This window comes from Oncorhynchus kisutch, linkage group LG3 (genome assembly GCF_002021735.2).
Source record: "Oncorhynchus kisutch isolate 150728-3 linkage group LG3, Okis_V2, whole genome shotgun sequence".
NCBI lineage: Eukaryota > Metazoa > Chordata > Actinopteri > Salmoniformes > Salmonidae > Oncorhynchus > Oncorhynchus kisutch.
The window spans coordinates 39579885-39596758 of NC_034176.2; the positions used below are offsets into that span (position 1 = coordinate 39579885).

The 16874-nt window shown below is 44.1% G+C and overlaps 2 protein-coding genes across 7 annotated transcripts in view; one reads left to right on the forward strand and one right to left on the reverse strand.

The window, feature by feature from the left end:
* fancc (FA complementation group C) overlaps positions 1-815 on the forward strand; it is a 40857-nt gene extending 40042 nt beyond the window's left edge. For all 3 annotated transcript variants that reach the window (XM_020474746.2, XM_020474761.2, XM_020474754.2), the window contains one exon: positions 52-815. In XM_020474746.2, the coding sequence (XP_020330335.1) occupies positions 52-234 (183 nt within the window). In that variant the 3' untranslated portion in view covers positions 235-815. The remainder of the gene's footprint in view (positions 1-51) is intronic.
* A 2188-nt stretch (positions 816-3003) lies between these two features.
* LOC109882678 (aminopeptidase O) overlaps positions 3004-16874 on the reverse strand; it is a 97719-nt gene continuing 83848 nt past the window's right edge. For 2 of the 4 annotated variants that reach the window (XM_031805918.1, XM_020474777.2), the window contains 3 exons: positions 9404-9490; positions 9128-9283; positions 3004-3620 (listed from right to left, as the gene is read on the reverse strand). In XM_031805918.1, coding sequence (XP_031661778.1) covers positions 9143-9283; positions 9404-9490 — 228 coding nt within the window. In that variant the 3' untranslated portion in view covers positions 3004-3620; positions 9128-9142. Of the gene's footprint in view, positions 3621-8112; positions 8227-9089; positions 9284-9403; positions 9491-16874 lie in introns of all 4 variants that reach the window. The other 2 variants (XR_004205653.1, XR_004205652.1) reach the window with 2 other exon arrangements.

A 16874-nucleotide genomic window follows, 5' to 3' on the forward strand; every position in this document is an offset into this window, starting at 1 on the left:
ATTGTCTGGCTCTAATATACCTGTGTATATCGTGTGTGGTGTGTGTTCCAGGTGGTGCAGCGGTCAGGGCTGGTCCGTGAGGCAGTGTGTGTTCTCGACATGGTTGAGCTCCGACTAAACAGAGAGAGAGCCTCCTCCAGCCTTACTGACAGAGTTACGCTCAGGACCAGGGCTCTTCGGGGCACACTCACACACATGGCACAGCACGACACACACACACATGGTACAACATGACACAGACACACAGCCACTATGGCAGCGATGGGATACACACACAGCCGTGCCAGGCTGTTCAACCAACCCGGGCGCTATGACACTGACAGGATACACACAAACAGACGCTACAGATACGAAAGTGGGAGGACATACAGTCACAACTAGACACACAAACGTATCAGGACACACTCTTAGCCGTGCAAGAGCAACAAGTCATAAAACGTGCCCTAACCCTTCCACTCATATTATTGCCTCAGAACACATTCCTCTCATTACACACACATGGGGAAACATCTGTTGATTTGAAGAAGGGAAATTACATGCAGCAGCACCTGATATGGACACTGTCTTTCTCTACAGAATGCCTCTACACCAACTATACTGCATTGTATGGTACAAACCTATACTAAAGAAATGTGACGTCAACCCTTCTTCAAGTCTCATTATAAATACGGAAATATTTCTAATTTGTTAATTATTACAATCAGAGTAATGGTCTATAACCTGATCTGAGTCATGTTTTTTAAAATTCTGTATATTAGCTGACTCACATGTAGGACAAAACAATAAAATCATATGTACAGTACCAGTCAAAAGTTTGGACACCTACTCATTCAAGGGTTTTTATTTTTAAAATGTTCTACATTGTAGAATAATAGTGAACACATCAAAACTATGAAATAACAGACATGGAATCATGTAGTACCCAAAAAAGTGTTATACGAATCGAAATATATTTTATATTTGAGATTCTTCAAAGTAGCCACCCTCTGCCTTGATGACAGCTTTGCACACCCTTGGCATTCTCTCAACCAGCTTCACCTGGTTATGTGGCACTGATATTAATCAGAAACATTTATTCTAGTGTCAAAATTGACTACAAAGTGTAAATAGGATAATTTTGGTCATCAGGTCAGTCTCGTCCAAAACTGAGATTTGCTAGATAATTAGGAAAAAATGGTATGTCACAGAAATATCGTAAGAATTTTCCTTGGGTTTATTTTAATCCTGCCCACAGCTGGCAGCACCGAAGTTATCATCAATTTGGGACTCAGCTGTACGCGATCTGATTATAATGCCCATGTGACTCTAATGCCCATGTGATTCTAATGTCCATGGTCAGTTGGGTTTGACATTCGACATCCCTATGGGACTAGTTAGAGACCATCAGTAAATGACAAAATGTACATGGGACAATATTTTCAAATGTCAATAGCTTTAAATGACCTCAAACAACTATACATTGCAGAAATTCATAAATATTGAAAGTATCTAATGAGACAACTAAAATATGTGCAATATAGGGTATGTGACCGACCGCCTCGATTTGGTCTTACACTATATATACAAAAGTATGTGGACAGACCTTCCAATGAGTGGATTCAGCTATTTCAGCCACACCCATTGCTGACAGGTGTATAAAATTGAGCACACAGCCATGCAGTCTCCATAGCTAAAATTGGTTTGGGCTAGACCCCTTTGTTCCAGTGAAGGTCAATCTTAACACTACAGCATAAAATGATGTTCTAGATGATTCTGTGCTTCCAACTTTGTGGAAACAGTTTGGGGAAGGCCCTTTCCTGTTTCAGCATGACAATGCCCCCGTGCACAAAGCGAGGTTCATACAGAAATGTTTTTTTGAGATTGGTGTGGAAGAACTTGACTGACCTGCACAGAGCCCTGACCTCAACCCCCATCAAACACCTTTGGGAGGAATTGAAAAGCTGACTGCTTGCCAGGCCTAGCATCAGTGCTTGACCTCAGTGTTCCAACATCTAGTGGAAAGCCTTCCCAGCTGAGTGGAGGATGTTATAGAAGCAAAGGGGGGACCAACTCCATATTAATGCCCATGATTTTGTAATGAGATGTTCGACGAACAGGTGTCCACATACTTTTGGTCATGTAGTGTATGTAGCAAAATTTGAAATGTTTTTCAAATTCAAATGTCAATTTCTATTTCATACATTGGATAAAAGTAGAGACTCAGAGCTACAAATGGTATATCATACACTGCAATTGAGGAACAATGGGAAAGTAATTATGCTTTGAAAAAAAAGCTCTTTTTTGTATACGCTTATTGAGCATTGTTCAGACCCTCTTAAGCCTTTGCCCCACCCATCTCTTAGTGGATTCACATGTTAGGCCATGTGCTAAACCGAGTGAGTAAGGTAGTGTGGTAAACAACCAAATATTTCAAGACTAAAAGTGGTAAAAGTATTAGCCTACAATAAGGAAAAATCCAGGTAAAAATACATTTGATCTAGTCCTTGGCCTATATCGTAATCTGACTTTGGTGCAGGTAATATTGTTCTTCACATGACCTTCTCTGGTAAAAACACTATATCAAATAAAATCAATGTTTATTTGTCACATGCACAGGATACAAAGGTGTAAACGGTACAGTGAAATGTTTACTTACATATTTGATTAGTAGCAATATCAAAAAACAGAAAGTGTCCAGATAAAAATATTTGATCATTATCAGCTGCTTACCCAGACACACTTGTTTACATTGGATGGGTCATGCTATAACCACTCCCCAGCCACATCCAGCTAAGTGGATGGGTCACTATTGTCTAGACATGTACACATGTTCATGAAATACAGTAGATGGCCGTAATCACCCCCAGATACAACTGGCTAACTTGATGGGCCGTGTAATGTAGCTAGCTAGAATTTTTTTTTTTTACCATAATCCCAACCCATACTACTAGTAATACAAACTGATTGTCATAGCTGTAGTATGAATCTGCAGGTGGCTTCCAGACACAAGACCTGGTTAGACTGTTTCAAGTTATCTAGAAGGGTGAGTGACTGTAGCTGTACTGTTTTTTTTTTGCAGAATGAATGTACAAACGTTCCCACGTTCAAACACACAAGAGACACTCACATCAAAGCACACCTCCAAGACCCAAATCTCCACATCAAAGGATACCTCCAAGACCCAAATCTCATTCTGTCGCATTTCCTAATGAGGAGAATTGAAACTGAGGCTAAATCAGAAAGTTCAGTAAAGAGGCATTAGTATATTTATACAAATGCCATGAGAATAGTCTTTCTTTTCGATTCCTATATTTTTGAGAATTCTGGAGAACATAACTATGGGCGTACCAAATGACACCATATTCCCATGATAGTTTACTACTTTTGCCCAAAGTCAAAGGGCTAATAGGGCACTGGTCAAAGGTAGTGCACTTATATAGGGTGCCATTTTGGGACGCAGGCCTATCTACACATCACCTATTACTATTAGTATGTACAGTACAGTGCTTTAACTTCATTGATCATGCAGGAAAGAAAACAGGTTGGCGTTTGGTCTTCCTGTCTGGAGGGGAAGTAGTGAGAGCATTACTTTCTCAGTGTTTCCTCTCCCTTCCATGTCCCAAGGCGGGCAGCTGGGCAGCCTACAAAAGAGAACAGTGGGAGAAAAGAGAGCTGCTATGAGAACAGACAATAACAGCTGGTGTACAGTTCCTAATACAGTCATGGGAGTATTTTGCTTCCCAAATGAAACCCTTTTCCCTGTATAGTGCACTACTTTTGACTAGGACCCATAGGCATAGCACATTTCAGTGCATTCCGAAACTATTCACTTTTTAAAAAATTTTGTTATGTGACAGCCTTATTCTAAAATTGATTGAATAATTTCCCCCCTCATCAATTTACCCCATAATGACAAAGCAAAATGGCAACAACAAAAAACAGATGTAAACATCACATTTCCATAAGTATTCAGACCCTTTACTCAGTACTTTGTTGAAGCACCTTTGGCAGTGATTACAGCCTCGACTCTTCTTGGGCATGACGCTACAAGCATGGCAGACCTGTATTTGGGGAGATTCTCCCATTCTTCTCTGCAGATCCTCAATCTCTGTCAAGTTGGATGGGGAGAGTCACTGCACAGCTATTTTCAGGTCTCTCCAGAGATGTTCGATCTCCAAAGAGTTCAATCTTGGTTTCATCAAATCAGAGAATCTTGCCTTTTACCGAGTAGTGGCTTCTGTCTGGCCACTCTACCATGAATGCCTGATTAGTGGAGTGCTGCAAAGATAGGAGAACCTTCCAGAAGGACAACCATCACAGAGAAACGACAGAGTGACCATCGGGTTCTTGGTCACCTACCTGACCAAGGCACTTTCTCCCCCGATTGCTCAGTTTGGCCTAGGGCCAGCTCTAGGAAGAGTCTTGGTGGTTCCAAACTTCTTTCATTTAAGAATGATGGAGGCCACTGTGTCTCTGGGGACCTTCAATGCTGCATACATTTTTTGGCACCCTTCCCCAGATATGTCTCGGGGCTCTACGGGCAATTCCTTTGACCTCATGGCTTAATTTTTGCTCTGACATGCACCGTCAACTGTGTGACCTTATATAGACAGGTGTGTGCCCTTCAAAATCATGTCCAATCACTTGAAAGTACCACAGGTGGACTCCAATCATGTTGTAGAAACATCTCAAGGATGATCAATGGAAACAGGATGCACCTGAGCTAAATTTCGAGTCTCATAGCAAAGGGTCTGAATACTTATTTCTGTTTTTTCTTTATTTAATTTAAATAAATTCAAAAAAATATATATCAAAAAACCTGTTTTTGCTTTGTGTGTTTTGCACTGTATGTAGGGAATGTGCTCTGATCAAAAGTAATGTACTGAATAGAGAATAGGGTGCCATTTGGTATGCGTCCGCTGAGGGTATCAGTCATGTGTGTTGTCGTTGCGTAGCTCTTCAGGGCTGGAGGATGATGCCGATGGCTGCCTGTCTGGCCGTGTGTTGGTATGGGCTGGACTCCTGTTCCTGCTGAACTGAGCCAGTCATTCAGTAGTACTGTTATCAGCTCAGTAGGCACAGGAGGCACAGTCCTAGACTAGTCCTCGCTCTCTTCTTCAACATTTTGGAATTAAATGTTGCCTTTGGTCTTTGTTGCTGAGACACGCCCGCATCTCGGGGAGGCAAGCCTCTTTCACAGTCTTCCAATATGAATTGAGGGCCTATATTCAACCACAATGCAACAGTAACTTCTCACTGAAAGCGGTTAAGTAAGAACAGGTGGCTGTAATTCTAACATGGCTCTGATTTCTCAGAGTTCCATTCATGCATTCAGCTCCATATTAAAACACCAATAGCAAGTCAGAGGTGCTGGAGCCAAGCTGGGAAAACAGTTAGTCCCACGCCAGGAATATGGCACCTCACAGTAAGCTTATAAAAATAGAAAAAAGTGAGGTTTACGTAGGATATTAAAGTGAACAAATTTAGGTTTACTTCTGGCATTAGAGTGAAAATGTCCTCTCTATACATTTTCATCGTGCTTTGATGTGCAAGCCCATTTCCCTTCCATTAGGCTATAATAAATCAGGCTTTAGATATCGTCTCCGATGGTAATTCCTCTCTTTTAGAAGCCTTTGATAGTCATTACTCTTGTAACGGGCCCTAAATATAGCATTTTCCAGTCAGGCTCCACATGGACCTAATTTCTAATTCACACATCTGTCCTCGCTTACAGCGGCCATTTTGTTAGAGAAAGAAAATACCATAGGGCTATACCAGCTCTCCTACTGCTTCCTACCCCGCCACCGACCACACCACAATTACCTTTCCAGTCCAGTATGTTCATTCTGATCCATTGGTCGGGATACAATCAAAAGTGCGTTACAGAGCAGCACAAAGCATTGGCCATTTGAAAGCAATTTTCCTGACATTCTGCTGATGCCAGCTCAAGCTTAATCACTTTTTATTTTTAAAGTAAATTGCAATGCTCTTGGCGGCAACGCGCCTTTGATTGACTCCGGGGCCGTTGATTAGTTACGGTCTGAGCTTGTTCAACAGTTCAACGTCCAAAGATTTATTTCCGATTCCATACGCTCAAAGAAGAGATGGCGTTGAGCGATCAGGTAGTTCTTATAGCAAAGATCCACCACAGATACTGCTGTACCGAATTGGACTTGAACATATTTGTTAGTGCTGCTGGAGTTTGAAAATAAGAGGACGACGAAAAGGAGGAGGAAGAGGAAGGTAAGGAAGTGGAAGAAGACGGTCCTCCAGGGCCCATTGTCAAAGTGGCTCACTGAGCAGCAGCATTAGCAATGCCTGTCTTCCTCATTTTCATTAGCACTGTCTCCTGTGTCCCACATCCCTCCCCATCATCAGTCCACCCAGAGAGAGAGAGAGAGAGAGCTCACAGAGACAATGAAGGAGGGCGAAAAGAGAAAGAGAGGATGACGAGAGAAACTGAGAAAAGGGAGGGGAGAGAGAATAGAGAGAGGGTGACGAGAGCGACGGAGACCGAAGTAGCAGGAGAGCATAACGCTTGGCTTATTAGTAACTGCAGCACATCAAACTTAGGAGACTCTAATGTTGAATTCCCACGGAGCACGCACACTCACTCACTACTGAATCCCGACTGTACATCTCCACTCCAGCGTAGGGTATCTTCAGACATGCAGAGACAGGAGACAGGAATTTCTCTTGCATGCAAAAGTGTTCATATGGTTTACACATTGGGGGAGGAGGGAAATGGTGTCAACTTATCCTCTCATTCCACCTCTCTCCATTGTTCTCTCTTTGTCTGATTCGGTGCGTCATTCTCTCCTTAGGTGCAGAACTTAGCCACTGTGAACAAAGGAGATCAATCACTGTTCACCAATCAGCTAAGCTCTGTACCTGGTGGGAGAGTGGTCACTGCCTGACTGGTGGACACACACAGACACACCATGCACAGGGCTGCACATGGACACCCACATAGACACACATAATCCAAAAGTTTGCCCCTCCCCCCCTACATGGGGCCTCTCATCATCACCCACACAAACACACCCTGTCAGATCATCATGTCTTATTTGACGTTATTATTGCAAGCGGCTGAGCGGTGGAGCCTCCGGTTGTCATAGCAGCTGGCAGGGTCTGGCATGGGTGGTAATCCCTGGCAATGTGATTTTATCTTAAGTCACAAATCAGCACGCCAGGAACCCTCCCAAAGCAGACATGAAAGACCAGGATACTCTCTCTCTTTCTTTTCCTCTCTCTTCTTCTCTTTCTCCCATTCTCTCTCTTTTCTTCTCTTTATCCCTAGCTCAGTTGTGCCAGGAACCCTCAGAATCCTGACATTAAAGGCGAGACCTGTCAATCCTCGCTCTCCCTTTCTCTCACACCGTCTCTCCCTTTTCCCCCCCAGCGTCATCACACCAGTAACCATTGCAGCCTAGACATGAAAGGCCAAACCTGTGGCGTTCTCTCTCTCACTCTCCCTCTCCTATCCCCCTCTACCATTCGCTATGCTCCGCTACACCGGCGATATGCCCCTCAGTAAGCGGATCAGGAGGGATTCCACAGAGAGAGAGAGAGAGAGGGGGTGAGAAAGAAGGAAAGCTTGGACTGGCCGTCTTGTTATTGACGGACAGGGAGACATGTTATTGTGGACAGTGACAGAGAGCCACTGTGACAGGAGGCTGACGGACTGTGGCCTCAGCAGAGTGTGCGTGCGCACGTGTAAAGTGATTTGTCAGAGTAGACAGACAGAGCGCTCGCCTGGAAAACCTTTCTCCTCCCCTCTGCACACACATAAAGCTGTCCTCTGTGTTTGTGTGGATGAAAGCACCCTTCCCGTCCTGCTCTTGCTTGGCCACGGCCTGATAAAGGATGTATCTATCTGTGTGGTGAGGCCTGTATGTCTCTCTGCTTGTATTTAGCAGCACCTCCGAAAACAACCGCCTCTCACATATACAGTGGATTTGGAAAGTATTCAGACCCCTTGACTTTTTCCACATTTACGTTACAGCCTTATTCTAAAATTGATCAAATCGTTTTTTTCCTCAGCAATCTACACACAATACCCCATGATGACAAAGCAAAAACAGGTTTTAAGATTATATATATATATTTTTTTACAAATAAAAACAGAAATACCTTATTTATATAAGTATTCAGACCCTTTGCCGTAAGACTCCAAATTGAGATCAGGTGCATCCTGTTTCCATTTTTTCATCCTTGAGATGTTTCTACAACTTGATTGGAGTCCACCTGTGGTAAATTCAATTGATTGGACATGACTTGGAAGTGGGCTAGGTAGCCTGAATGGCCCGTGCTTTCTTAGGACAAGTTCTAGTGTTCCTGCTCTACTCCTTTAAAGAGACCCGTCCTCACTCCTTCTCCCTCTCGGTCTGAATCATAAATCTCTCTTCTATTCTCCTCGTTGGGAGGGAAGAAACAAATAAGACCCTTGCTGTTATGAGAAGCCGGACACCACCTTCCCTCCCAGTGGGTGACAGTGCAGTTACAAACACACACACACACACACACAGAGGAATTTCAGGGTAAACACAGTAAAAAGCTGCACAGGGCTAACCGGAGACACAGTCCTCTCTCTCTCTCCTTCTCTACTGTCTGTTTGTTTGAGGAACACATTCCCAAATTCCTGCCCTGACAAACACATCCTGACGGCGCTCCTGAGAAACCACAGAAAAGGCAGCGTTCTGAGCTCTCTCTCTCTCACACACACACACACACACACACACACACACACACACACACACACACACACACACACACACACACACACACACACACACACACACACACACACAGAGAGAGAGCTCAAGGAGGAATGTGTGAGAGAGGTGGCCAAGTCACTACACCCAGAAACAAAGAGTCCTTTTACAGTAGCACTCCGAAACAAGACCCATTACACACATCTAAACGTGGCAGAGGAGCTAGAGAAAACATAGCACTGAAGAGGAAGTATATGTCTGCCCACTATCTACCATACTGAGGCTAGAGATAATACAAAATAGTTTCAGAGCAATATGATCCCACTTTAACCAGGGCATAATCAACAAGGGACCATTATCACTTTTAACATAATAATGTTCAGAAACAAATGGTACCTATAATTTTGAGACGGCACAGCAGGGTGGGTCAGTACCTTTTCTGTGCCACCTCATAGGACCATCTCCTCTACCACTCTGCGAGCTGATTGGTCCATTTCGTTCTGGACCAATGAGAGGCAGCGCCTGGCCAGAGCCTGTTGTCTAGAGTCCTCTTGAATCATCAGCTCCCCGTACAGATAAACACCCATGGCCTGGAGAGACAACACACACAAATACATTCAGCCTAACATACAGATACACACCCACAACATGCTTTTGCACAAGAGTCTGTGTTGTGTGAGAGAGAGAGGCAGCGTGTGTGTGAGTGTTACCTGGTCGTGTATGAGGAAGTGCTCCACATCTCCATAAGCCTGAGCGTATTTGTGTTTGATCACCAGCTCACACCAGCGATGCCTCACCTGAAACACACATATTGGAAGAGCTCATGATAGGAGACATACAAAACATTTTAGACGGGCAAGCTCTCCCTCTCTCTCACACACTCACTCTCTCTGCATGTGTGTGTGCGTGCGTGTGTAGGATGGTGCCTGGCCTTTCTCCCAGAGGATCAATGGGAGCTCTGTTACCACGGTGACCGGAGAGATCAGAGACTGGCTCTGTCCCCGCCTCCATCATCATCCCTCCTCATGTTTTTGCGTGTGTGTGTTCTAGCCTTACGCTGTTATTCTACTAGCCTCGTGACGGGAGTGATTTGTGATTTAATGCTACGAGGGGGGGGGTTCTCCTAGACGATAAATTCACCTAGTTGGAAGCAGCAATACTGAGGATTATTTGTCCTTCTTATGTCTCGCTTGAGGATTCACACACCCACACAGATGTATGGACAGACACACACATGCGCACACACTCTGTTTTCCCTTCCACCTGGTGTGGGGGCGTGAGAAGCAGAGCCGGGCAACGCTCCTTTGATAACAGCATCTCTGAACGCTCCCTTTACCTCTGCAGCCTTCTGAATAAACATGAGCTTCGTAGGCCTCAGATGACCCCTACCTCTCTCTCTCTTATAATATAAACCGGGAATTGATTGAAAGTTCCAGGAATTTTGCAACCGTAGTAACATCACATCACTTACTGCCATTTCAGTGTTTTTCCCCTCTCTTACCTGCTCTTTTCCCCACCTTGCTCTTTCAATAGGTCCAGCAGCATTTGCTTTTTCAGATCCCAACCTCTTCGTGTCTCTCATTTTTGCAATCAATCAATCCTGCTCGTGACATCCTGGATATGTGTGTGTGTGTGTGGTGTAATAAATGTAGGAATGTCCTGTATAATTGGTGCGTCTCCCCTCAAGAGAGAGACAGAGGCCCAGTGAGGGGGGTAAGAAGGGGGTGAGAGGGGCACCAGGCAGCTGGCTACCCCCAGGGCTCTCCCCAGGAATGCAACCCAGCACAGAGAGCAGCTGCTGGGGCTGCGCGGGGCAGCAGAGCAGGGTGGCCTGGAGGGCATTCAAAGAGATACGCACATTAATTACAATACATGTTGGCCTAAACATGCTGATCATGTTCCTTCCCTGCACTGTAAAGGGGTTGCTGTGAATTTGACAGTAACTTACAGGCAGCTAATTGGCAAGTAATTTACTGTATTTCGTATTGCAGTAATGTAAATATGGTATCAAAGCAAGTACTATGTAATGACACAGTACAATATCGTAGAATTGACTGTATTAATTACACTGTAAAAAAGTCAATCCTACCGTAATTGCAGTGTATTAATGAATGAATGGATGAATGAAAAATTCATTGACGGGAGTGAGGTTTGTATTTCAATGCATTGTTATTGTAATTACAGGGGATTGGTGCAAGCAGGATGGCTGCAAGATAATGTGTTTACATATCACAGCATATCAATGAATATTTAGTGTTTTATATCCCTTCCATTTCTAAAGGCCATACCACCCTGCATACCACTGCTGGCTTGCTTCTAAAGCTAAGCAGGGTTGGTCCTGGTCAGTCCATGGGAGACCAGATGCTGCTGGAAGTGGTGTTGGAGGGCCAGTAGGAAGCACTCTTTCCTCTGGTCTAAAAAAATATCCCAATGCCCCAGGGCAGTGATTGGGGACACCCCCCTGTGTAGGGTGCTGTCTTTCAGTTGGGACGTTAAAACACTCTCTGAGGTCATTAAAGATCCCATGGCACTTATCGTAGGGGTGTTAACCCTGGTGTCCTGGCTAAATTCCCAATCTGGCCCTCAAACCATCATGGTCACCTAATAATCCCCAGTTTACAATAGGCTCATTCATCCCCCTCCTCTCCCCTGTAACTATTCCCCAGGTTATTGCTGTAAATGAGAACATGTTCTCTGTCAACTTACATGGAAAAATAAACAAGGCTTCCATACTGGGAGAGACTACAAGGCGAAAATGCTCAACCATTTAAGGTTCAAGACTTAATGCCAATCTGTCTCCTATACATTTTAAATTGGTAAAAGCACTATTACCAATGGCTGCAACAAATATAGCCACTTACAAGGCACGCCAACAATACCATGCACCCATTAGTGGTCAAAAGGTTGTTGGTGCTTCAAAAATACAGTACGGTACTGTATTCTGCGGGATGGAATTACAGTACCATTCAAAATACAGTGATCCTTTCCCCGCCCACACAATTTTACCACAATGCACCATCATTTACATTATACTACAGTAAAACATTTTCACAGTATTTTATTGTTGATAATATCCAAAATGTGTTAATAAATTACAGTTTTCCATTATAGTCTGGTAAAAGGTTACTGTATGTCTAAATTCTTTTTAAACAGAGTAAAACGTCTTTATGAAACGTAGATGCCAACCCTGCAGTTCTCTGTCTATCTGTCTTTTTCTCTCTCTCTGTCGTCCTCCTCCTGCTCGGCTTCTACACATGAGGAGTGTCTTTGGTGTGGTTTGGTGTAACAGACTCCTTTCCTCTCTGACAGGACCCTTCAACCTAGCGTGGGCATTAGGGCCTTTTGTGGTACAATGTGCCCTGTATGCTTGACCGACAAATGGCCCACACACACACACACACGTACGCACGCACGCATAAGCACCAACCCACACATCACGAGACACACATGAAAGGAAGCGAGCCACAGTCACGCATTCACTCTCATACATGCACACACATACTGTACTCATACAGTACACTGCCACATGCAGTCACACACATAACACACACACACACACGGGTCGTTCCACCTCAAAAACCACAATAGGATTTCGACATCCACAATCTCAAATTGTTCTGCTATGATTTCTGTTGTTAGAAACGGGTAAGATTGGCATTTTTGCAACATGATTTTTTGTTGAAATATAATTAGAAATTAAGCTAATTGATTGCAACCAAACTGGCAATTTTCTCTTATAGTACCTAACATCTGATTTGGACCAAGCTTTTCTCTAAAAATGAGTTAAAACATGAGAAATTCTAAGAAATGGTCAAAAGCCCACCACGGGCCCCCCACACCAATCCCACCCCAACAATGAGTATATAGCATCAGTTGTCTATGTTTGACAAGTAGCATGGAGCTGCGGCTCAGAGTATTGCTTCTTCATACTATGTAATGTATTCTCAGTGTATTTGGTGATGTTTTTATCCCCTGTTCAGAGAAATTAGTCATTGAAGTTGTTTGGGTTATGTACCATCCTACATCCGTGGGTAGCTTTTGACCATGTCTTACTTATTGTTAGAAAAAAGTTTGGTCATAATCAGATGTTAGGTACTATATTTATTGAATATTATATGAATCGTATAAATAAAAATGGCCAATTTGGGTGCAATCAAATTAGTTTAATTTCTCAAAGATCAAATTGTATTTCAAATAAATAATGTCGCAGTAATGCTTATCTAACTACAGAAACGACTTCAGAACAATCTGAGATGGTGGGTGTCATGACTTGCTGAAATGAAATGGAATGACCCACATGCGTTGAAGCCAGTGCTCGCACGCTATCCTTCACACTACATTAAATGCTCACGCACATCTCACACACATTCTACACCATTCAAATGGAAGGACGGAGCACTAACCATAACAGACAGCACATCAAGCGTGATGAATTCGCACACTTTTAACCAGCTACACCTCCATGAAGTAAACACTGCTAACCCAACATAACAGGAGAGAAGTGATGCTGCACTTAAGCTTTTATTTATTTAACCTTTCAAACACATTGATCCTTCATTTTGTGGAAAGGTTGGAGGGTAAGAAAGAAAAAGCATTGGAGGAATGGCTGGACACACGTGCGCATGTGTCTGTGTGACCACTTTTAGGGACCATTTTGTTTTTTCCCCTGGTATTTTACATCTCTGTTGGCCTCCTAACCCCAGCCAGACTGTAGAGGCCTAGACAGAGACCTTCTCATGTTGAACCACTGAAGGCCAGCCAAGTACTGTACACTCACATCCTTTACAGTCTTTTATTCTTACACCCAATTGATTCTTAGAAGTGAAGCACATTCTCAGTAGGAAGTCTTTCATTCCTGGCTGAAGATTTTCATTGTTTTAATAGGTCCCAAACAAAAGATGCTCAGTTCTGTTCAACTAAAACGTAATGGTGTTGATAATGTAGCCCTACAATACATACTGTACAGTATACTGAACATTTCACAGCACCAAACACTAACTGCATGACTACCGGAAATGAACTAACATCTGAGCTAAACATAAATTATTGATTTCTCCTTCCAAAAAGGTCATATACAGTAATGACTATGGCTTCATATAAGAGGGGGAAAAATGTATCAACTAATTCTTTTCAAGACAGGGCATGTGTTAAAGACAGCTTAAGTTGTTTAGTTTCCAGCCTTACCACAGCTGTGCTTACTCTGACTGCTGCACTTAATGCTAGAGTACAGTAAAGCCCCTACACACACACACACACATAACTCCCACCACAACCCCCCACACACCTTATCCTACGCATAAACACCATTAAAGTGTATAGTTAGCGAACACACTTTTGTACATCGCGCTGTAACGTACAATTGACCTTATTTTAGCTCCCCAAAAACGTAATACTTCCAGGTCAACTGTAATATGAATACCATTGTAAAGCACAATTTCTACCCCTTTCCAGCCAAATCAATGACAAGACCTTCATGCTGCCCGTCTTTGCATTATTGAAGAAGGCAATGAGCTCCGTCGGGTCTTTAAAAAAAATGACGGGTGGAGAAGTGAAACCTACTGCGTCCCAGCTAGCACAGTGGATCTGGGCCGATTCCGGCTGAGAGTTGGGGCACTCAGCTGACAGTCAGACTCGGGCTAACGTCATGTGGCCGGTGATAGTTATCTGGCCCAAATGTATTACTTGGGGTTCGGGCTTGATACCGGTGATAGTTATCTGGCCCAAATGTATTACTTGGGGCTCGGGCCAATTGGGGCTGCTCTCTGGAAGATGATTGCACGGGCTGCTTTATATAATTAACATTTAATTACTTATTTTTCCAAATTTTTTCATTGTTTCTGTGATCCAAAAAATACAATTAACATTTAAATGAAATTCTTTAAGAGTCCTGTGTAGTATTTTAGTATTTTGTATTTCCTTGGTGCAAGGCAATTGAAAAGCATTAAAAACTTTGTGGATGGAACCTCCCAAATGGCGCAGTAGTCTATGACACTGCATCGCAATGCAAACTTAGGGGTTTTGTCCTGTTGGAAAGTGAACCTTCGCCCCAGTCTGAGGTCCTGAGGGCTCTGGATCAGGTTTTTGTCAAGGATCTCTCTGTACTTTGCTCTGTTCCTCTTTCCCTCCATCCTAACAAGTCTCACATTCCCTGCCAAAGAAAAACATCCCCGCAGCATGATGCTGTCACCACCATGCTTCATCGTAGGGATGGTGCCAGGTTTCATCCAGACGTGTCGCTTGGCATTCAGGCGAAAGAGTTCAATCTTGGTTTCATCAGACTAGAGAATCTTGTTTCTCATGGTCTGAGAGTCCTTAAGTGCCTTTTGGCAAACTCCAAGAGGGCTGTCATGTGCCCTTTACTGAGGAGTGGCTTCCGACTGGCCACTCTACCATAAAAGCCTGATTTGTGAAGTGCTGCAGAGATGGTTGTCCTTCTGGAAGTTTCTCCCATCTCCACAGAGGACCTCTGGAGCTCTGTCAGAGTGACCATCGGGTTCTTTGTCACCTCCCTGACCAAGGAGGACATGAACTGTTCAGAGGAGACTGCGTGAATCAGGCTTCATGGTCAAATTGCTTCAAAGAAACCACTACTATTTTATTAAACTAGGCAAGTCAGTTAAGAACAAATTCTTGTCAGCTCAGGGATTTGATCTAGCAACCTTTCAGATACTGGCCCAATGCTCTAACCAGTAGGTGACCTGCCGCCCCAAAGGACAACAATAAAATAAGAGTCTTTCTTGGGTCAACAAACACGAGCAAAGGACATTAGACCGGTGGAAATCTGTCCTTTGGTCTGATGAGTCCAAATGTGAGATTTTTGGTTCCAACCGCATAGGTGAACGGATGCAAATAGTCTGGATAGCCATTTGATTAGATGTTCACGAGTCTTATGGCTTGGGGGTAGAAGCTGTTTAGAAGCCTCTTGGACCTAGACTTGGCGCTCTGGTACCGCTTGCTGTGTGGTAGCAGAGTGAACAGTCTATGACTGGGGTGGCTGGAGTCTGACAATTTTTAGGGCCTTCCTCTGACACCGCCTGGAATAGAGGTCCTGGATGGCAGGAAGCTTGGCCCCAGTGATGTACTGGACCGTACGCATTACCCTCTGTAGTGCCTTGCGGTCGGAGGCCGAGCAGTTGCCATACCAGGCAGTTATGCAACCAGTCAGGATGCTCGCGATGGTGCAGCTGTAGAACCTTTTGAGGATCTGAGGACCCATGCCAAATATTTTCAGTCTCCTGAGGGGAAAAAGGTTCTGTTGTGCCCTCTTCATGACTGTCTCGGTGTGCTTGGACAATGTTAGTTTGTTGGTGATGTGGGCACCAAGGAACTTGAAGCTCTCAACCTGCTCCACTACAGCCCTGTCAATATGAATGGTGATGTGCTCGGTCCTCCTTTTCCTCGGCCCACAATCATCTCCTTTGTCTTGATCCCATTGAGGGAGAGGTTGATGTCCTGGCATCACACGGCCAGGTCTCTGACCTCCTTCCTATAGGCTGTCTCTTTGTTTTCGGTGATCAGGCCTACCACTGTTGTGTCATCAGCAAACTTAATGATGGTGTTGGAGTCGTACCTGGCTGTGCAGTCATGAGTGAACAGGGAGTACAGGAGGGGACTGAGCACTCATCCCTGAGGGACCCTGTGTTGAGGATCAGCGTGGCGGATGTGTTGTTACCTACCCTTACTACCTGGGGGCGTCCTGTCAGGAAGTCCAGGATCCAGTTGCAGAGGGAGGTGTTTAGTCCCAGGGTCCTTAGCTTATTGATGAGCTTTGAGGGCACTATGGTGTTGAACACTGAGCTGTAGTCAATGAATAGCACTCTCACAGAAGTGTTCCTTTTGTCCAGGTGGGAAAGGGCAGTGTGGAGTGCAATAGAGATTGCATCATCTGTGGATCTGTTAGGGTGATATGCAAATTGGACTGGGTCTATAGTTTCTGGGATAATGGTTTTGATGTGAGCCATGACCAGCCTTTCAAAGCACTTCATAGCTACAGACATGAGTGCTTCGGGTCGGCAGTCATTTAGGCAGGTTACCTTAGTGTTCTTGGGCACAGGGACTATGGTGGTCTGCTTAAAACATTTAGGTTTTACAGACTCGCACAGTGAGAGGTTGAAAATGTCAGCACATGCTCGGAGTACATGTCCTGGTAATCCGTCTGGCCCTGCACCCTTGTGAATGTTG